This window comes from Myxine glutinosa, chromosome 2 (assembly GCF_964187855.1).
Source record: "Myxine glutinosa chromosome 2, kmMyxGlut1.1, whole genome shotgun sequence".
Taxonomy (NCBI): domain Eukaryota; kingdom Metazoa; phylum Chordata; class Myxini; order Myxiniformes; family Myxinidae; genus Myxine; species Myxine glutinosa.
In genome coordinates, this window is record NC_136262.1 from 23,160,808 (window position 1) to 23,183,480 (window position 22,673).

General features: G+C 42.3%; 1 protein-coding gene across 1 annotated transcript in view; it reads right to left on the reverse strand.

Annotated features, from left to right (window-relative positions):
- Positions 1-22,673, reverse strand: part of HSD17B4 (hydroxysteroid 17-beta dehydrogenase 4) — a 216,062-nt gene that overhangs the window by 186,754 nt on the left and 6,635 nt on the right. Inside the window, exons 4-7 of the mRNA XM_068108628.2 lie at positions 16,426-16,485; positions 16,291-16,312; positions 10,853-10,899; positions 6,457-6,541 (exon numbers count right to left, since the gene is read on the reverse strand). Coding sequence (XP_067964729.2) covers positions 6,457-6,541; positions 10,853-10,899; positions 16,291-16,312; positions 16,426-16,485 — 214 coding nt within the window. The remainder of the gene's footprint in view (positions 1-6,456; positions 6,542-10,852; positions 10,900-16,290; positions 16,313-16,425; positions 16,486-22,673) is intronic.

The following is a 22,673-nucleotide window of genomic DNA, read 5'->3' on the forward strand; positions in this document are numbered from 1 at the left end:
TGTGACGATACGTGAACGAAGCTATGCCCCTCTCTCCACATTATTGTGACGACGTATAAATTAAATATTTAATCGTGACGATTGTCATCAAATGGAAAAGTTTGCCACAAATTTTTAATATATCTCGCCATTTTCCCATCTGTTATTTTAGGCGGTGTATGGCCGACCGTGCCGCGATTTAAAAAATATATATCTCGGCAATTTCCCGTATGTGCGTGAATGTTCTCAATTATTTCTGACACCGAGTCTAAAACCATCGATAAAAATTAAATCAGATGGTGAATTCGAGATAAAATCGTGAGGGTGACTCAATAAATGGGCTTTATTTTACAGGCCTTTGAGAAATCATTTCGTTCTATAAACGGAAACTTTCATGTGATTCTCTTTCCGTTTTTTTTTCAACCGAGTCTAAAACTATGTTAGCGACTGTTAAAAATGAAATGATATATCGAATTAGAGTTGAAATAAACCTGTGTGAGAGAGAAAGACAGCATGGGCCAAACTAAACAGGCCTCAAAGCTATTCAAGTTAATAAAATGGTGGATATTTGTTTATATTAAGCCTCTCCAAGAATGGGTGGAGCTACTCTGCAAACGAAGTAAGCCACACCCCCGGACAGACAGACAGAATCACCTTCGCCTATTATTATATATATATATATCACAATATCTCAAAAAAGGTATGGGCAGATTCGGACGAAACTTAGCAGACAGGTTAGGTGTGTGACAAAGATGAATAGATTCGATTTTGATGAAGGTGTGTATATGGATCTGGATGAAAGAATTTTTTTAATTTCTTCAGTGATACTTCACCATTGAGTAATAGGCACAAGAACGATATACAGCATAATATTTCAAAAAGTTGTGGATGACTTGTGACAAAAGTAGGTGGATGAGAGTTCAGTTGGTTGGGCGATAAGGACAAGCGATTAGATTTTTGTTCAGATCCGGATCCAAATATGGCCCATCAGTGGAATACAAAAACTGTTCAGCCTGGCGGATGTATGCTCTCTACCGAGTGCCGTTCTAGTTTAAATTGAAGCATTGCAAAACTGGACGTTTTTGGAAGTAGTATGACAGGCAATTTTTGTTCTTCAGTCTTCAAGTGTATAATCCAATTTCAATAAAATCAAGATTGTAAAAGTCATATAAATAAATTAATTCCAGCTATACCACCATTTTCCACAGCATCTATTACATCACCTTATCTAACACATTACATTAGTTATTCGTGCCTGCTGTTTGTATCCATTATGGCATCCTTAAAAACCGTAGTTTTCCTGTTAGGAATTATTTTCAATTTATTTTGACTGCCAGACAGGCAGACAGAGTAAAAATATTATCTCACTACTCTCTGCACATGTGAGGTCGGGACGAATCTAGAGCCAAGGTGCGGAAAGAAGAAGGACTTGTCATCCTAATCATGTTCCGATTTGTGTTAAATACTCGTATATTACATTTGATTTAAATACGTTGTTCATCGGTAATAAACTGATGAGACAAACAGACAGATGGACAGATGGACATGAACCAATTGCTTAACCCCGAATTTTGCTTTGTGCGCATGGTAATGGCAATGGGCTGCATAAGCAGGACACTCACTCTGCAATAAGCCGCTCGCCTCTTGACCACGAAGAATTTCTAAAACAACTACACGGATAGGGTCAGGAATGTGATGAAACACTCACTTAAAATTGAACAAAAAGAAAAAGACATAAAATGTCATAGCCCGCAGCCATGCTTTTAGCAATTTTGCTGTATGGAGTTAAAGCCTGTCAGTGGGCCACATTTGATCGGATGACAAAACAAAATCTTCTGCATATGTATACTCATGTGGAGATCATGTGGAGTGGAGATCGGTTTCTGAGGTTTGGGACATGGAATGTAGGGACAATGACAGGGAGATCAGGAGAAGTGGTGGAAGTATTGGTCAGAAGAAGAGTGGACATATGTTGTGTGCAAGAGACGAGATGGAAGGGAAGTGGTGTGAGAATGGTGAAGGGTAGGCAGGGACAGAAATACAAGTTTATGTGGCAAGGGTGCCTGGAGGGTGTGAATGGTGTTGGTGTCCTGTTTTCTGAAGAGTTTGTAGACAGTGTGGTGAGTGTGACTAGAGTGAGTGATAGGTTGATGATGGTGAAAATGACGATTGGAAAGCTCTTGGTGAACGTCATCTCGGGATATGCTCCGCAGGTTGGTCGAAGCGATGAAGAGAAGGACAAGTTCTGGTGTGCGATAGAGAAGCTGATGGAAAACGTGAAAGATGAGGAAGTTGTTGTGGTAGGAGGAGACCTAAATGGACATGTGGGAAGGCGTATGGATGGTTTTGACGGAGTTCACGGGGGTTACGTATGTGGTGTGAGAAATGGAGAAGGTGAAAGGATTTTGGAGTTTGCTGATGGAGCTGATTTGTTGGTTTGTAATACTCAGTTCCAGAAAGAGGATAATAAGCTTGTTACATACACGTCAGGTGGGTCGACGACAACCGTTGACTACCTGATGGTGCGTAGGCGAGATAGGGGGCACCTCCGGGACACAAAGGTGATCCCGGGGGAAGAGGCTGTTTCACATCACCACTTGGTTGTCTGCGACATAAGGGTGAAAGGTGCGAGGAGAGCTCGGCGGGTGAAGTACCAACCGAGAATGAAGGTGTGGAGGTTGAAAGAGGTGACAGTAAGGGAGGCATTAAAAGAGAGGCTGAGTAGGGTCGAGGATGATGTGGTTGAGCTTGAAAGTGGTTGGATGTCAATGAAAGCTAGTCTGTTGGGAGCCGTTGGTGAGGTATGTGGATGGACAAAAGGACCACCGAGGCACTCAGAAACATGGTGGTGGGATGATGAAGTTGGAAAGAGGATTGACGAGAAGAGGAAGAAGTTCAAGGAGTGGCAGAAGGCGAAGGGTACGGGAGCAGAAACAGCAGAGCATGAAAGTTATAAGGCAGCCAGGAAGTCTGCAAAGAATGAGGTAGCAAAGGCGCAGGAGGCATGGAGGAAAATGTTCGGAGAACGCTTGGATTCGGAAGAGGGTCAGAAAGCAGTATTCAGGATTGCAAAGCAGATAGCGAAAAAGAGGTGTTATGTGATGGGGTTGAGTTGCTTGAAGGATGAAGTGGGACAAATCGTTGTCGACCCAGATGGAATTAAAGTAAGATGGAAAAGATATATCGAAATGCTGTTGAATACAGAGAATGAATGGGATTGGCAACAGAGAGTAACCCAGTTTTAGGACCGGCAGAGAAGATAACTGAGAAGGAAGTTGAGGAAGCGATAAAAGCAATGAAGGGTAGAAAAGCTGGAGGGCCGACGGGAGTTGTGGGAGATATGTTGAAGGCAGCAGGAAGTTGGGGTGTGAAGAGAATGACAGAAATCTGTAATCTGGTGGTGAAAGAAGGCCGCATTCCAGTGAATTGGGAACTGAGTACCCTCGTCCCTCTATACAAGGGGAAAGGTGACCCTCTGTAGTGTGGCTCGCACCGAGCGATAAAGTTATTGGAGCATGGAATGAAGGTATTGGAAAGGGTGTTGGAGAGGAGGATAAGGAAGAAAGTGAAGATCGACGAAATGCAGTTTGGATTTATGCCAGGAAGAGGAATGACAGACGTGCTTTTCATTGTGAGGCAGTTGCAAGAGAAGTACATGGAGAAGAGGAAGAAGTTGTTTCTTGGGTTTGTTGATCTGGAGAAAGCATTCGATAGGGTTCCACGCAAAGTATTGACATGGGCATTGAGGAAGTTAGGAGTGGAGGAATGGTTGATCAGAGTAGTGATGGCAATGTACAAAAGAGCGCGCACAGCTGTAAGCACAGCTGTAAGGACGGGAACAGTGGTGAGTTTGAGGTGAAGGTGGGAGTGCATCAGGGGTCGGTACTAAGTCCACTACTATTTGTAGCTGTGATGGAGGTGCTGGCTCAGAACGTAAAGGAGGGTTTACCGTGGGAGTTGTTGTATGCAGATGATCTGGTGTTGATTGCGGAAAGTATGGATGGACTGAAGGAAAAGATGAACAAGTGGAAGGAATGTCTGGAAACAAAAGATCTGAAGGTGAATATCGGAAAGACGAAGGTGATGGCAAGTGGTAAAGCATGTGGTGAGGTGGAAAGAACTGGGAAGTGGCCCTGTGCTGTGTGCAGGAAGGGTGTCGGAGCGAACTCCATTCAATGTACAATGTGCGCTGAGTGGGTTCATCAAAAATGTAGTGGTCCGAGAGGGTCATTAACCAGTGTGGCAGCTACATTCAAATGTAAGGTGTGCACAGAGGGAGCTGCAGATGGAGGAAATGTTGAGTTGGATCTTGGAGACGGCATGAAGCTGGAAGGTGTGAAAACATTTTGCTCCCTCGGAGACGTGCTGAATGGAGAAGGTGGATCAGACTCGGCAACGGTTCCTAGAGTGAGATGTGCATGGAAGAAGTTTCGGAAACTGAGTGGCGTGCTGATGATGAGGGGAGTGTCGTTGAAGCTGAAGGGAAAGGTGTATGCTGCATGTGTGAGAAGTGTTATGATTTATGGGAGCGAGACATGGGTAATGAACGTAGAGCAGCAACGAATGTTGGAAAGGGTGGAAATGCGAATGGTTCGACGGATGTGCGGAGTATCATTGAGAGAGAGGAAGACAAATGATGAATTGCGAAAGATGATGGGAATAGAGCCTGTGATTGATGCTGTGAAGAGGAACAGGTTGAGATGGTTTGGTCATGTGTTGAGGAAGGATGAAAGTGACTGGTTGAGAAGAGTGATGGAAATGAATGTAGAAGGAAGTCGAGGACGGGGAAGACCGAGAAAGACTTGGCTAAAGATGATGGAAGAAGAAATGCGGGCAAGGGGGTTATCAAGGGGAGATGCAGAAAATAGGGCGAAATGGAGAAGATTGTCATGGGGACCGCAAGGCTAACCCCCGCTCTAGCAGGGAAAATGGCCTTTAAAATGCATGTTGTTGTTGTTGTTGTTGTATATGTATGTCTTTATATGTATTGTCTTTGTGCCAAGTTTCAAAAAAAAATACAATAATAATCAGTCCATGCAAGTCCGAAAAATGGATGGGGACATGTTTAAGTAACAAAATGGCCGCCAGTCAGCCATCTTGGATCTGATCTCAGAAAAAAAAGCCCATCATTCATTATCTGCATGCCAGGATTGAACAAGATCGGTAAATGCATGTCCGAGAAATGGCTGAGGATGTGGTCAATGTCAGTTTTGTTTTGGTTTTTTTTACAACTAAAATGGCCGCCAGTCTACCAGTCGGCCATCTTTGATCAATCGCAAAATAAAGTGACGTGCACGTATATGCCGTCATGTGCTGTGCTTGTGCCAAGTTTGAACCAAATCAGACTATGCATGTTCAATAAATGGTTGGTGACAAGTTTAAGTAACAAAATTCCTGCCAGTCAACCATATTGGATCTGTTATCGAAAAAAAAGACGCACATATGAAAGCCATCATTTGTTGTCTGTGCCTAAAGATTGAATATTGGTAAATGCATTTCCGAGAAATGGTTGAGGATGTGTTCAACATCGTTTTTTTTTTGTTTTTTTACAACCAAAGTGGCCGTCAGTTAGCCATCTTTGATCGCTTCACCAAACAAAATGACGTGCATATGTACACCATCATGTATTGTCTTTGTGTGCCAAGTACGAAAAATATCGATCCATACATCTCCAAGATATGGTTGCGGATGCACGGACAAGACCAAATCCATAAGCCCCTGTTTCGGACCAAGTCCAATAGGGGCTAATAATTAATAATCCACAATACTTAGGAAGCTCGATTCCCATCAGCATGGAGCTGCTCAATTAATCCGCTCAACATCTTCTTAAAATAATATCCGCCCGTGTCTCACAAGCATTCTGTGGCTGCATTGTATACTATCTAAAGTCATACAACAGGAATCTTTTCCACTCCCTTCCTCCTCGTCATGCTGAACAAACCATCCCAAACCCCGACCTCTACCATAAAGAACCAAAAAAGCCGAGTGATGCTGGAAACTCCACGGTCTTCACGTTCCACAATACCATGACTTTTGACTTGTACTATCATAAATTCTTAATCATACTGTAGTTATCAAAGTCCTGAAATTGCACTCATGAAACCCTCTCGACAGGGACTGCAGTGGTTTACACAAAAGGTCCATCACCATCATCTCCGGGGCAATTTGGAACAGCCACAAAATGCTTTATACAAAGACACAGCCTGCATCCGTAATCAAATAAATAAATAAAAAGCAACAAAACAAACCAACCTTGGTTTCAGAGCCACTCAAATAATGTGCAGAGGGCTAATCTATCCAGTACAGTATGCTGATGGCGCATTTTACATTTAGGCTTGCCGAGGGTGAAAAGCCATTAAGAGGATTATTACGAGTACAAGTAAAGTATTCCCTAAAGGCACCAATAAAGAAAATGGTTGTGTGCAGTGTTCGGTTGCAGAGGCTCAGGGAGTTCGTTGTGTGTAGTTTGTTCAGTACCTGCCATACTTCTGCTTCTTCATGTGATTCCAAGCCGCTCTGGTCACCATAAACGATCCCCGCAGATGAATTCGATGAACAATATCTGGATTGATAATGAGATCACAACCGTCCTGTAGCAAAAGCTCCAAACACACAATGAATGAGCAAAGCAAATCACTTCCAATTAAAAAAGAGCCCACAAGATCATTAAGAGCCATCTGGAAATTACACAAGAGGTAAAGCCCAGTGAGTCATTGAGGGGTAAGGTCGTAATTAATTGATTGCAATTGGTAATTTATTTAACTGTGTATGGTATATTTATTTACAGCATCTAAGACATCAGTGCACTTTAACATCAATCACAAGGATATGCGTAGAGAGTTAAAGTAACGAGTTAATTACTGAGATGGGAGTCATAAACAGGCCAATATTGAAACAACAAGTTGGGTTGGGTCACCCGATAAACATCAGGTTATTTAGACTTAATAAGCCATCAAGAAGATTGATGATTAAAGCTGTAGCAAAAATTAACTTGGAAGTGCACCACATCAATGTTGGACCAAATGACCTCATTTCCTTGAATGATGTCAATTTCTCCTTAGTCACATGTTGTCGTTTATTTATATGATTTGCAGATGTGCACACACACACACACACACAAACATACACACACACCTGCCTGGGATAGGGTGGGTTTTGCCCATGACCCTGGGTATCCCCAGTATGTATGGAAAAATTGGTCCAGTAGCGTGGAATTGTATAGAAATCAAAGGAGTTGCTTCTGTATATATATATATATATATATATATATATATATATATATATATATATATAAAGCCATTAACAGGAAATAATATTCAAATAATATTCAATCGCTTCCTTATAGAGTTGTTTTCATTTGGAAGCAAAATCTCAAAGCACTTTACGAAGTAGGACCAAGGTAAGAACATAGTAAAAATTAAAAAAAGGAAACAGTGAAAACATCAAATTTTAGGAAGCATTTGTTTTTTTATTAGGACTAGAATATAAGACCCGTCACGTCGCTGACGGAAATACCAATCTTTGCTGCGATGGCTAATCTATGGCGGAAGGAAAAAAAAGGATTCCTGGGAGATCCTGCTCTCTGTGCAGGGATAACCAACGTCACGTGTTGGCATTTGCAGTTTTGACACGCATGTCTATGTGCCCATAAAAAAAAAATTGGATCACAAACAATCCCAGGAGTTATCCAAATCCACCGTAGTTGGATTTATTGAAATCCGTTAATCCGTTCTCAAGTTTTAACACGGCAAACAAACAAACAGACAGACAGACACGGCTCCTCTTATAATATCGATGTGATTATCTGAATTTTAAGAGGCAGCATGGCGACTACTGAGGAACATACGTATCCATTTGAAAAATGCTTGATTATCAGAATTCTTTACCCTCACAAGGAATAACCACGAGATTCTTGGTGTTTGATGGTAGCTTTTATTTCAAGGGTAGTAGTTGATGAAATTAGGTGACAAATGTAGGCACAAACCAATTCTTATGTTTGCAATCAAAGGACATCAGCAAATTATTGAAATATATCTGTTGGCGGACTCAGAGCTGAAGTGTTGTGGGAATTGGAGAGATGTGATCAAATTCACAAACATGGCTGCCATATTCTGAATGACTTTAAAGGGTTTGAGAGAAGAGGTGGGCAGGCCTACTCAGAGCATATTGCAGTAATCCATCCAAGTGCAACGTTATGAAAGAATTAAACAGAGCTCAGCCTTTATTTTTTGGTGGCTGTTCCAAATGAACCAGAGGCTCGTATTATGAGCAAACACATATGACATACAATAAAGGGAGCGGGACACAAGACAGGGAGACAGAGGGGGTGACAACAACAGCAGGTCAGTAGGGTTCCAATCCACCATTTTAGGCATAAGACGACTTCAGAAATATTGCAAAAAATACTGCAAAACTATAGCATTGCGACTGTGTCGCCAATATGCCTCCGCATATTTCCTGTCCATGACAATGGGTAGATGCCCTTTGTTCACTGTCCTAACAATAAACAAGTTTGATTTAAATCCCTTCAGCTGTTCTCAAGTATCACTTTTTTACCACAGGACAGGTTTCACATCGGTCGGTGAAACGGTTTCGGAAAAGGGATTTTTTTAAATATCGGCTTTCAAGCCAATATGGCTGCCAAACCACATGACATATGACCTTAAAAATGTAAAACTATGCATATGTATGGGTAGGGGATCACATTTGTGAAATTTTGTGTTGATCGGTTAAGGTTTGTTTTTCCATCCAATATGGCTGCCAAACCACATGACCTACGACGTCATAATTTTCAAACTATATGCAGCAATGGTGTTAGATGACATTTGTAAAGTGTCACATCTATAGGGCAAGCAGTTTCTGACATATAATTATTTAATATTTCCCTTCAATCCAATATGGCTGCCACACCATGTGACTGATTAAGTTGTTGTGTTTAACTTTTAAATGCCATGCCTAGTCGATAACACACATAAATATTCGAGTCGATCGCTTTGGTGGTTTGGGAGAAGGTTTTTTTCAGGTTTTAGATTAAATCCAATATAGCTGCCAAAGCATGTGACCTATGATGTCATAAATTTTATATTTCAATACAAATGGGTCATTGATCATGTGAATGCAATTTCATATTTTTAGGATAAGGCATTCGATTAAAACATTTATGGCGGGTATACAACTTCACCGATGATGTCATCATCATGCTTTTGTTCCCCATCTATATAATAATAGCGTAAGGACTCGACTTTGTTATCCCTTTTACGCCGCACCCAGTGACCCGATGCCCACGGCACTAATGTATTTACGATCTAAGAACCGTGCTCTTTGTTTATCACGTACAGCCATACTCAAAAAATCTGAATTAGCCGACGTTGGGGCCCAAAAGCATCCGATTAACTGCCGATACGACGCCATCTTCTTGGCGTCTGCTGGGTGAAGGCGAAGCAAGCCGTCCGCCGATTGGACAGTCGAAGGCGACAGCAAGCCGTCCGATGAGTGGACAATCCTGAGCATGCATTTGTGCCGGTGTCGTCGATCGCGGTGTACGCTAACCTCAGAAAAATCAGCACAATCAAAATTGTCGACGTGATGTTATGAGTCTCATAAACAATTGTCTTACACAGCAAGTCTATGGTTCTACTGCTGTTCCTTTCCATTGACACATACCACTGCGCCAGTGTGGCCAGAGTGGTGCTATGCCGATTCCTATTACGAATCCATTCATTTTTCAAAAGTATATCGTAGCATTGTCATTTAAGTAGATTGCAATAAATACGTTGTTCATATACGCACTCTTCATTCTCATCTTTCTTCCTAACTCTTACTCGGACAAGCAAATCCCCTATGCCATCCATAATGGTACACTCTATCCATACACCACATCCTCCCTTCCGTGGATGTTCCACGGGTTTCGGCTAGTTGGGAGTACTTGATAATGTTCCAAGTTTCAAATTTTTCGATTCAACAGTTTCCGAGAAATATTTTTTAATTATTCGCGTTTAATCAAAGATGGCTGCCATACCATGTGACCTATGTCACAATTATCAAAAAATACCTTCTACATGGGTGTCGCTCCGACCCTGAAAGTTTTGTCTCAATCGGACATGTGGTTGCTGAGAAAAACTAGGTTTAGCCCATAGGGACGGACGTACATACGGACGGATGGACAACCCAAAAACATAATGCATCCAGCCACCTTTGGGGGCAGAGACATTAAAAAAAAGGCCGATTATAAAATCTAAAGACAGGATATTTTGCCTCATGTCATAACAGTTGGAATATTGTTGTTGTGGTTATGGTTTGTATCACTATAAACTTCCTGAGAAAAGGCAAATGACCCAGGGGTGTGGGGTTGAGCAGGGGAAAGGGGGAGGTGTGGGAAGGGGAGGCGGGGTAGGAAATGGATGTATTGCATACACTCAAATTTGCAGGATTGGTGAGGTGACTAGCCATGCGACAGTTTTCATGAATGTGAACATTACGAGCCTCAACTCTTCGATGAGCCGCAATCTGTTTAAAAGCAAACGCACCAAATTCCTCTGTCTGTAACAAAAAGTGTAATTATAATGAAATAACTGACCAAATACAGCACTGGATTATCAGGGGGAACACAAACAGACAAAGATGGATGGAGGAACCTGGATAGGATTCTGGTTTCGGCTGCTACTCTTCTTTATCTTTTTAAAACAAATACTGGGATTTAAAGGCTTCCTTCGACTCAAAATGGCGTGTGCTGTTCGTGTTGCATGTCTGCCCCCTGCTGCTCATAAAGAATAGGAATTGAGGATTCTGCTATCAGAAATATTGCTGCCAAACAACACACACAACACACACACACAACACACACACACAACACACACACAACACACAATCTTACCCCAGTCTGTGTCGCTGATCCGGGGGAAAGAACGATCACGCAGAATCCTAGATGACGGAAACAGGTAAAAAAAAAGGGATAAATGTCATGCATGAGTGGAATTAATCATGGGATAAATGTCATGCATGAGTGGAATTAATCATGGTAAAACAGCTACTACTTTGGGCTGGCAGGATGTCCTCGGCCGAGAGGAATGCAAACTCGTCTCCGAGCCTGGAGTGTGTGGTTTAATATGTTTTGAATATCCTGAATATGTGGTTTCATATGTTTTTTACAGCCTGGATTTGAATCTTGGCGCAGCTACAAACTGTCACTCTGGCGTCTCACAGGTAGGGTGAGGCATCATTGCGTGCGGTGTCCCTCGGATGGATGTAAAACTGGACGTTCCGTCTGCCAGCTTTAGTCCATGGACGTTAAAGATCACATGGTGTCCTTCGCAGAGAGTAAGCGAGCTGGTGCCAGCACTATGGCCAAATACAAAATCCCTGCCATAAACTACAGGAGGTGGTGTATCAGTGGTACAGCCATGTTTTCAGCTAATGATACTACTCACAACCTTGTGCTGCATACGATAGAACCACAACAGCCCAAAATGTGTCCACCTTCTTGTAGGGTCAGCCAGGGAACGTTTTTGGTCCGCATAGTCTTTCACAAACTACCTAGTCGGGCCGGATGTTCAAATTAAGGTGGTAGGCGTATTTGTAATTTGTTCAGAGGACCGGTGATAACTTGCCTACTCTTTGCGAGAAACTGTAGGATATTTAACGTTCATCAACAGCCAGTACTGGCAGACAAGTCCCTCCAGCTTGACGTATATCCAAGGGACATTGAAGCCTCACCCTGCAAGTGAATATCAGGGGGAGAGGTTATAGCTGGATCAGGATTTGAACTAAGGAATGTTCCAAGGTGAGTACGCATGATACGTCTGAGCTATCCTCCAAACTATAATAATAAAAATAAAAATAATTATTACAGTCATGATAGTTGGTATCATTAATCCAAAGGGCATTTTCTTTCTTCAAAATGAATCCCAAAGCAGTTTAACTCAAAATCCCATCAATAAGATGATATATCAAAGCAAACTAAAACAAGACTCTTCGACGTCACGACGTCGACCGATAGGACTCCGCCCACATTATCACATCATTATAATACTTGCACCAAGTTTGATTCAAATCCATGAAGCTGTTTTCAAGATATCACATTTTTACCAGACGTGACCTCTTACCTTTTGACCCCAAAATATAATCAGTTCATGTTTACATCATTATATATCTGTACCAAGTTTTAATTTAAATCCCTTCAGCTGTTCACAAGTTATCACATTTTTACCTGATATGACATCTGACCTTTGACCTCGGGACCCTAAAATCTAATCAGTTAATCCTTACATCATTATACATATCTGTACCAAGTTTTAATTAGATCACTTCAGCCGTTCTCAAGTTATAAACCTATTACAGACTTTGACCTTTGACCTCTTGACCCCAAATTCTAATCAATTAACCTTTACATCATTATACATACCTGCACCAAGTTTGAATTCGATCACTTCAGCCGTTCTCAAGTTATAGACCTATTACAGACTTTGACCTTTGACCTCTTGACCCCAAATTCTAATCAATTAACCTTTACATCATTATACATACCTGCACCAAGTTTGAATTCGATCACTTCAGCCGTTCTCAAGTTATAGACCTATTACAGACTTTGACCTTTGACCTCTTGACCCCAAATTCTAATCAATTAACCTTTACATCATTATACATACCTGCACCAAGTTTGAATTCGATCACTTCAGCCGTTCTCAAGTTATAGACCTATTACAGACTTTGACCTTTGACCTATTGACCCCAAAATCTAATCAGTTCATATTTACATCATTCTACACAACTGTACCAAATTTGGTCAGAATCCCATCACTGGTTCACAAGTTATCACGGTAACAGGATTTTTACCTAACATGACCTCTGACGTTTGGCCTTTGACCTCGTTACCCCAAAATCGAATCAGTTCATCTTTACCTCATTATACATACCTGCACCAAGTTTTGACTAAGATCTCTTCAGTCGTTCTCAAGTTATCGTGGTAACGAAAACCTATCACGGACGGGCTGACGGCCGGACGGACAACCTGAAAACATAATGTTTCCGGCAACTTCTTTGACGGAGGCATAAAAATATCACCAGGCCTTATAACTGGGGTGCTATATTCTCAGCTGTTTGAGTAATAAATCTATATATTAGCAAATACACAAGGATTATAAATGTGAGACTTGTGTACAACTCCAGCCGGTTGTAATAATCATCATACACAATCAGTAGAACACAGCCAAGCGAGACAAAGTCATGAATTTTTTTGGTTTTTTTTACAAACCTCCTTTTGTTCATCTTTTTCCCCACCCGTAGAACCAACATCCACATTCTCTTTAATCACATTCTTCACTGCAGGTCTTCAAATCAGCTGTTCACCACCATACATACGATGCCACATTTTGTTGTGTTACAGCCTGAATTTAAAATGGATCCAATTGAGATATTCGTCACTGATCTACACATAATACCCCAAATATAACGTCAAAGTGTAAATTAAAACTCCGAGATCGAATTGTGAGAAGGCATATATTTGGGGAAGGGTATAAAACAATTTATCGAGCGTTGAAAGTTCCCAAGCGCACAATGAGCTCCATCATTCGGAAATGGAAATAATATAGAACTACCCAGACCCTTCCAAGAGCTGGAAGTCCGACCAAACTGAGCAACTGAACAAGAAGGATCTTGGTCAGGGAGGTGACAAAGAACCCAATGACCAAAATGACAAAACTACAGAGTTCCTTGACGGAGATGGGAGAACCTGCCGGAAGGACAACAGTCTCTGCAGCACTTCACAAATCTCGGCTTTGTGGGAGAGTGCCCAGACGGCAGCCACTCCACTCCTAAGAAAAAAGCACATAACGTGCCTGGCATTTGCAAAAATTGAAAGAATCTGAGAGCATGAGGCAAAAAATTCTGTGGTCTGATGATGAAATTGAACTCTTTGGCCTGAATGCAAAGTGCTACGTCTGGTGGAAACCGAGCACAGCTCATCCATCACCCATCTAACACCATCCCTACCATGAAGTACGGTGGTGGCAGCATCATGCTATGGGGATGCTTTTCAGAGGCAGAGACCAGGAGACTTATAAAGATTGAGGGAACAATGAACGGAGCCAAATACAGGCAAATCCTTTGGGAGAACCTGCTTCAGAGTGGAAAGATCTTAGATTGCAGCAAATATTTACGTTTCAATAAGACAATGATCCCAAGCATACAGCCAAAGCAAAACTGGATTGGCTACAGAACAAGAACGTAAAAGTCCTTGAGTGGCTCAGCCAAAGCTAAGACTTTAATCCCGTTGAGAATCTGTGGAAAGATTTGAAGATTGCTGTTCACCGACACTCCCCATCCAACTTGACAGAGCTTTAGCAAATCTGCAAGGAAGAATGGGAGAAACTCCCCAAATGCAGATGTGCAAAGTTTATACAGACATACCCAAGAAGACTCGAAGCTGTAATAGCTACCAAAGGTGCTTCTACAAAGTATTGATTCAGGGGGTTGAATACTTATTATTTTGTAAAATAAAATAAAATAAATAAATACCACTTTGACATTATGCAGTATTATGTGTACATCAGTGGCAACAAATCTCAATTGAATCTATTTTCAATTCAGGCTGTAACAACAAAATGTGAAAAAGTCAAGGAGTGTGAATACTTTCTGAAGGTACTGCATTTGATCATCCCCATTGAAACACCTTCCCCAGCTTGATGCCTGGAAACGAAGGCCTTCAAGATCATTGAAATCTCGCACAACGAATCATAATCTATTGGCCTATCACTTTCCCATCACAGACAGGTCGGCGGTCTCTGTCTTTTATCGCTTTCTTTTTAGTCTTGTACCCTCTGCACTTTATGTGCTCCCTCTGCACTATATTTCTGCAGGTTAACCCTAACCCTAACCCTAACCCCCTTCTAGTGAAACTCACAAAATCCAGAATCACTGCTCACCTCCACTCATTTGTTCCTTTTTTCTATCTGCGTGTGAAACCTACTTCCACATTCTCTTCAATCTCATTTCTTCCCTCCAGGTCTTCACGACCGTTGTTCACCACCATATCAGATCACCCCCCGTCCAAAATGATGATCTTCTCTTTGTGCCTGTTATTCAAAGTTCATGAACAAAGCTAATATATAGAGATCGTGCTCGGAAACACAAAGCAAGAGGTGAAAATGCACTTCCCATGTCCTTTTTCTTTAGACTACGTAGAGTAAGTTGTTGTATTGACTTTACTTTTGCATTGCTTCGAGAAGTATCATGATATACTAGCCGAAACCCGTGGAACATCCACGGAAGGGAGGATGTGGTGTATGGATAGAGTGGACCATTATGGATGGCATAGGGGATTTGCTTGTCCGAGTAAGAGTTAGGAAGAAAGATGAGAATGAAGAGTGCGTATATGAACAACGTATTTATTGCAATCTACTTAAATGACAACGCTACGATATACTTTTGAAAAATGAATGGATTCGTAATAGGAATCGGCATAGCACCACTCTGGGATTGTCCACTCAGTGGACGGCTTGCTGTCGCCTTTGACTGTCCAATCAGTGGACGGCTTGCTTCGCCTTCGCCCAGCAGACGCCAATACGATGGCGTCGTAAGATGGCGTCGTAAGATGGCGTCGTAAGATGGCGTCGTATCGGCAGTTAATCGGATGCTTTTGGGCCCCAACGTCGGCTAATTCAGATTTTTCGAGTATGGCTGTACGTGATAAACAAAGAGCGCGGTTCGTAGATCGTAAATCCATTAGTGCCGTGGACATCGGGTCACTGGGTGCGGCGTAAAAGGGATAACAAAGTCGAGTCCTTACGCTATTATTATATAGATATAATTTTGGGTGCTACTGTCATGCCCATAATGCTTTATTCTATAGCTGTCGTACCATTGTCATACTGTTGGAACCGCAACATTATAGCTCCAAATCCTTCCTCTTCCCTCCCAGAAATATAAGCTTGTAAAGCAGGCATCTCTATGATTCAACGGACCCTAATTTTTGTTCCAAGTAAATTGATCATTAGCTTTCCAACAGTACCATTTTTATTACTTTACGACAGCAGGAACCCTTTAGAATAAAGTGTGACACACACACACACACACACACACACACACACACACACACACACACACACACACACACACACACACACACACACACACACACACACACACACACACCTAATCAAATTATAGTACAGATAGATTGTGTAAAGGTCAAATTTGGTTAAAACACCTAAAAGCGGTGACTCTCTGTAAGGTTGCATGTTCTTGGAGAATAAAACAGCAAATATTAAAGTGCTTTATGTTTTCAAACAACGTTGAAACAAGTAATGGCCTACTCACCCAGCATTATTCACAAGAACGTCTGCAAAAGTAAAAACGACAAATCAGACTATCAGACTCATTCATACGGTATTTTAATAACAAGAAAAGAATCCCAATCAGGAAAGCCATTTTCATCGTCATGGTCATCTTTACCTATCCTCCCAAACGCGTCCAAAGCAGTCTTCACGAGCTTGTCCCCTTCTTCTACGGAGTCTGAAGAAACAGGAATAACAAATTAATACAAAGCCCGTATACATAAAAAAAATTAGGCTGTTGTGTGAAAGTGCTCTAATAAAGTTCCAAATATGAAGTTCAACAGCTTGTATCAGGGTGGCCAGGATAGAGGTATGCACATTCCCCTCTGAGCTGTCAAGTCTGGGTTTGGATCTCAACCCAGCTATAAACTTTCATTCTGGTGTTTTGCATGCATGGCGATTCCTCAATATTGATGCTTTCTAATGAATGGACATTAAAGTGGGTGCCCCGTCTGGTAGCATTAGTTGGTGGACTTATCTTTAGGGTATATCTATCTTACTCTTTGGGGTATATCTCATGGTATACCCCAAAGAGTAGGCGGATCATCATCAGCACACTGAACAAACTACAAATTCCTTCAACCTTCAATCAAGGCCTGGCCAACCAGTTTGTGAAAGACTTGGGCCAAAACATTCCCTGGCCAACCCCACAAGAAGGTGGGAATTTTAAAGACGTCATAGTTCAACAATTTTTCCTGCAATGGTTTGTTAAAGGTTCTTTACTTTATTGGAAAAACAATTAACTCTTACAATGTAACGCACTCAAGACATTGAAACAGGAGACTTTTAAAAGGAAGTGCCGTATTTTTCGGCATATAGATTGATACTTTTTCCCAAAAGTTTTTTTTGCCTCAAATTGTACTCAGAATCGAATTATCTATGGTTTAAGACATTGAATTGCATACATTTAGAAAATTGCAAAGTGTGATATTTTTCTGTAATAAATTGTATAATTGTTAATTTAAAACACACTATATCAAGTTTCCACAATGTCGTGGATGCGTTCCTAGAAGGTGCAACATTACACAAAATGATGTAAAGAAGGTGAGATATTCTCATAGCGGTAGTGTTATAATGGGGGGCTGCGTTCCCAGGGAACATTTTCGTAACTTTACATAACTTTAACCTCACTTAACTACACATTAGAGACAATTATTAATCAAATCAATAAAGAACACAAATTAAATACCGTGGGACCCCACTATTCGTAGGAGATACGTTCCTGGAAAATCCCACAAATTGCGAAACTGCGAATGAATGGCATTCTTTCAATGGAAAAATGGGGGGTTGGGGGGTTGTTAGGGTTGTTAGCTCACGAGGTTAGGTTCCCGAGTTGGAAAAATCCGCGAATAGAGAGGAACAAACCGCGAATGGCGAGGCAAAATCCACGAATGGTGAGGCAAATCCTGAGAATGTCGACGATAATCCGCAACGGTCGATTAAAGTCCCGGAAATGGCAAAACAAAACCCGTGAATGTCGAAGAAAATCTGTGAGGGGATGAAAATCCCACGAATGTATGCCGCGCCATTGTTTCAATGGGGGAAAAAGGGGGATAAGTTATACTGCTAAAGGTTCCCGGCGGTTCCTGATTCATAGAGAAAAGATTTTAAAGTTTAAAATGTTTTCAACCGCAAATGCACGTGATTACAGTTTCACAGAAAGTGCTTACAAAAAACAAACAAAAAAAATGACAAGACCAGGTACCATTTCCAATTTATTGAAGGAATGCGCTTGCAGTTTATTGAAAGTGCTTAACCAGCGTAACCATACCGCACTGCGAAACTAAACTTTAAAAAACAACACCATCATGTGTAGTTTATAACTTTTTATTTTACAAACACACACAACTTTCAAATGATGATGGTGATAATGAGGGTGATTAATTTAAATCCCATGAATTCCTCGAACTTTGATGGTGACCCAAATGATAGTACTGCAAAATTATGCACGAAGGGAGAAGCAGGAGAGGTAGGAGAAGGTGAGAATGCTGGTGAGGACGCTAAGAGGGCGGCAGGAGAGGGTGTTGATGGTCTTGAGGTGGAGGAAACAGGGCTGAAGAAATGGGTAATGGGGAGCTGCCTGGCAGATTGCCCAACATTTGATGTGCTCTTTGTACGGGAACAGCAAATCATCCAGGCCCCTCAGAACTTGTGGTACCGCGACACGACTGGATCAGCATCTTGCAACCTGTCCGCAATCGCCCGCATGTGCTGCAGCACCTCACCCAGGAACTGGGATGTGAGGTTGGACCTCGGCACCTCTTCCTAATCACTGCCCGCCTCCTCCTCCTCGGAAACCTTTGGAATGGCCTTCAACTCGTTCTCGGTGAGCGGGTTTAGGGAACGGTTCAGCATCATGGGTTTCAGCATGAAGTCCCGCGTCTGCGTGTTGTCCTTGATCCATCTGCTGAGAGTCTTCTCCATCCTTTCCATGTGGACATTTCTGATATGGGTGACAACATTAGTACTCAATGCTGAAAGCTCGCTTGGCTGCCACTGAAATTTCAGCGCTCGCTGAAACTCTCTCACGAATCGTCTTCTTCTTCCGTATGTAGCGAATGGTGGATTAGTTGATGCCGTAATGCCTGCCAACAGAGGCTGCACTCTCTCCTCTCGAAAGCCGGTTGAGCAGCTCCACTTTCTGGCTCAGGTTCATCATTTTCTTCTGCCTCTTGGCAGTCGACGCATCTCCAGCACTGGTCTTGCGCATAGGAGCCATGATTGAACGACGAACATAGCGAGAGTCAAAAATGCAGGTCAAAGCAACAGGAAGAGAAGAATGATTGAGACCCAAGACAGAAGAATGATTGAGACCCAAGACAGTTGTTTACGCAGCCGATGGAACATCCGCCGAAGCTTTTTCATTGTGTAAGATCTCTGATGATGCTTTACCATAAATTGCAAACTGTGATAGATTTAATGAAGAGTTTGCATTCTATAATTCACGGGGTTGACTTGTTTAAGCAGCTGGCAGAACATCCCGTGAAGCTCGCTTATAGTGCGGCTAAAATGTGCGGCCACAAAAGCCATGCGAACGCAAAGCACACAGCAGTGAATGTAGAAGTAGGTCATGCTTGCAGCTTGTAGAAGATGTTTTTTTTGCGTACGTATGTCCATCTGCTTTATGCATGGCTGGTGAAAGATGGGTTTTATAAATAAATATGTCAAGCTAGCGGCTGCAGAAGCAGGTCATGTTCGCGGCTCGTAGAATGTTTTTTTGCTTAAGCATGTCCAGCTGCTTTATGCATGGCTGGTGAAAGAGAGGTTTTATGAATGTCAAGCTAACAGCTCATCAAAAAAACAATTTTGCACCCCTGAAAAACCGTGAATTCACAGAACACGGCCGCGAATAGGTAAAAAAAAAAAAACCGTGATTTTGCGGGACACTTTTCCGTGAATAGAGAAACAGGTCACATTTTATCAACTGCGAATACGTGGAATCCGCAAATAGCGGAACCGCAAATAACGGGGCCCAACTGTACACAAATGGACAATTAAATGAACAGCTACAGGTGTACACACCAAAATGTTAGCCAAGATTGCTTGTCAGGATGGGGTAGGTGTGGGTGACGGTGCTGCCCTCACCCTGAACAGGCTTTCGGGCGAGTTGTGTGGTGAATCTGGAATCGAGAAATCTCCGATCTAGCAATCAAATTGGCTGCGCTACAAATCCGGAGTGGACAAGTCATCAACGAGGTGCCAATAGATGTTGCGATCAGAGCGCCGGGAAATACAAATATTAGAACAAAGACGAATCTTTTGTTGAGAAAACCAGGAATTCTCCTAATCATGCCTACAAAGCTCGGTGGACAAACATTGAGTGTTTGTATTACAATAATTGTCAGATGTTCATGTTTATTAAGGAGTAGTGAACTGCAACAAAATGTAATATCTATTACTATGAGCTACTGCTGATAATAATTTTGCAGCTTGTTCTAAATACTGTGACTCTGTATGATAACAAATATGTTGAAAAACTATTTACATTACCAATTTTTCCAAAATGTTTTCCCACAACGTAATTCAAATAATATGCACAAACAGCTCACTAATATTCATGACCCTGGAAGTGCAGTTGCAAGTGATGAGTTGTGATTATCAGGGAGGTATTAACACCTCTATTGTTCTGACTGAAAGGTTTTCCAACTCCCGTAGTTGATTTAGCTTCATTTTATACTCCATATCGACTTATCAATGAATGAAGGAAAGAAAAATGGGGAAATTAGCCAATTTTACTTAAACTCGCAACACATCGACTTTTACTACCCCGGTTTAGAATAGGTACACCGTATCCCTGCCTGCGCATCGTAAGAGGCGACTAAGGGTTGGCATCAGGAAGGGCATCCGGCCATAAAAAAACATTGCCTCAAACAGGGAACCATGATTGTCATGGGGCCCGCAAGGCTAACCCCCGCTCTAGCGGGGAAAAATGGCCTTAAAAAAAACGATCATTCATTCATTCATTCACATCGACTATTATACCGAAAAATGCGGTATTTCTGGAGAATCCATTTATTACATATTTATGCTGGAATTGTTGACCTACCCTTCCCCCATATACACAATCAAAGCCTCTTATGTCTCACCACATCTTATAGGGAGGAGATATTGTTCTCTTTATGTGCCTTTCTTACTTTTTTTTTCAACAAATTACAATCGCATACCATTCCATTTATGAGCCAACTAATCCTCTCGAAATTTGGAATACAGTGGTATCCCAGGCCAATACACTCAGACCACTTTCCTTTCTTTTTTTCGATTGAGGTTTCTGGTATATTTACCCTGCACTGGCAAAGCGAAAAGCAGGGTTAGGCGATCGGTTATGTATGTATGCCATACGTGAGCACATGTGTACATGCATGCATCATTGTGTGGAACGGGACCTCACTATCTCTCCGATTTGCTCACTCTCTATGAACCTCGGCGACGGCTTCGTTCAAGCGACGACTCTATGACCTTAGAGCCGCCGCGCACCAGCACCAAGTCGTTTGGCGAGAAATCCTTTTCCTTTGCTCCACCTCTGCTCTGGAATGACTTGCCTCCCTCTGTTCGACATGTTGACTCTCTTCCTGCCTTTAAAACCTCCGTCAAAACCTATGTTTCACAAGTCTTTCAAAGTCTAAGTCCTGTTTTCCCTTTGGTTTGAGGTGGAACAGAGATCGAGAGTATGTCTGTGTACATGTGCGGGGGAGGGAGGGGGAGGAGGAGGGGGAGTACACATCTGTGGGTTTTGAATGGGGAGGGAGAGGAATAGGGCAAGAGTGAAGGTGTGTCTGTGTGTGTGTATGTTTGTGTGTGTGTGTGCGCGGTGTGTGTGCGTTCGCATGATAATGTAAAGCGCCATGAGGGTAGTTTACTCTGCTTGATGGGGCTATATAAGACTCCTTTATTATTATTATTATTTTAAAAAATCATTTTCTCGGCAACTGTTGGTCCGATTGACATGAAATTTTCACCATAGGAGCGCCTCCTCCTGTAGAATATTTGAATGATAATTATGACGTCATAGATCATGTGGTACAGGCGCCATCTTGGAAAAACCGAAAAATGTTGCACCTCTATATCTCCGAAACCACTCCATGGAAAAATTGAAACTTGGCTCATTGTGAAGAACTCCGCATGGGGAATAAGAGTTTACGACTGGGGTGGGGAACCTCTGGCCTCCGGGCCGTATACGGCCCGCGAGACCGTTTGATCCGGCCCGCGAGGCAATTCATCTATCTATAAAAAATAAAAAAAATTTGTTTTTTTGTTTTTTTGTATACAAGATCGAGGCTCGTGAAAGAGCGAACATTAATCACACAGAAAGACAAACCGACACATAAAACATATAACATCGGGAGCGGTAGACAAGATGGGGAGAGAGGGGGAAGGACACAAACACAACATTTGAGAGCAGGGACCGAGAGACATGGAGACATCGAGAGATCGAGAGATCTGTGAGAGGGAAAGGGCTTTGGGGGGGGGGGCATGGGAAGGGGGGCATGGGAAGGGGGGTGGGAGAGGTATAAAACATATGGACACTGCCAGGACTTCCAGGAAAGAAGTTGGAATTTCAAACAAGGTGGATCTGGGGTGAATTAGCGGGGGTAGAAAAGATCAAGGTTTTGGATGGGGGAAGATAAGAGATGGTGGTGAACAGCTGTTTTAAAGACCTGGAGGGAGGAGTGGGATTGAAGGGAGTGAGGGAGTTTGTTCCAGAGGCGGGGGAAAAGAGGAATGAAAGAGTGAAGGTGAGCAGACAGCCGAGATTTCAGCAGTTTAACCATCAGAGGGTTGCTGGCAGATCTTGTGCGACCTGTAGGAATATTTGGGGGACAGAGCACAGAGAGAGCTGGGGGTGCAAGGCCGGAGAGGAGTCGGAAG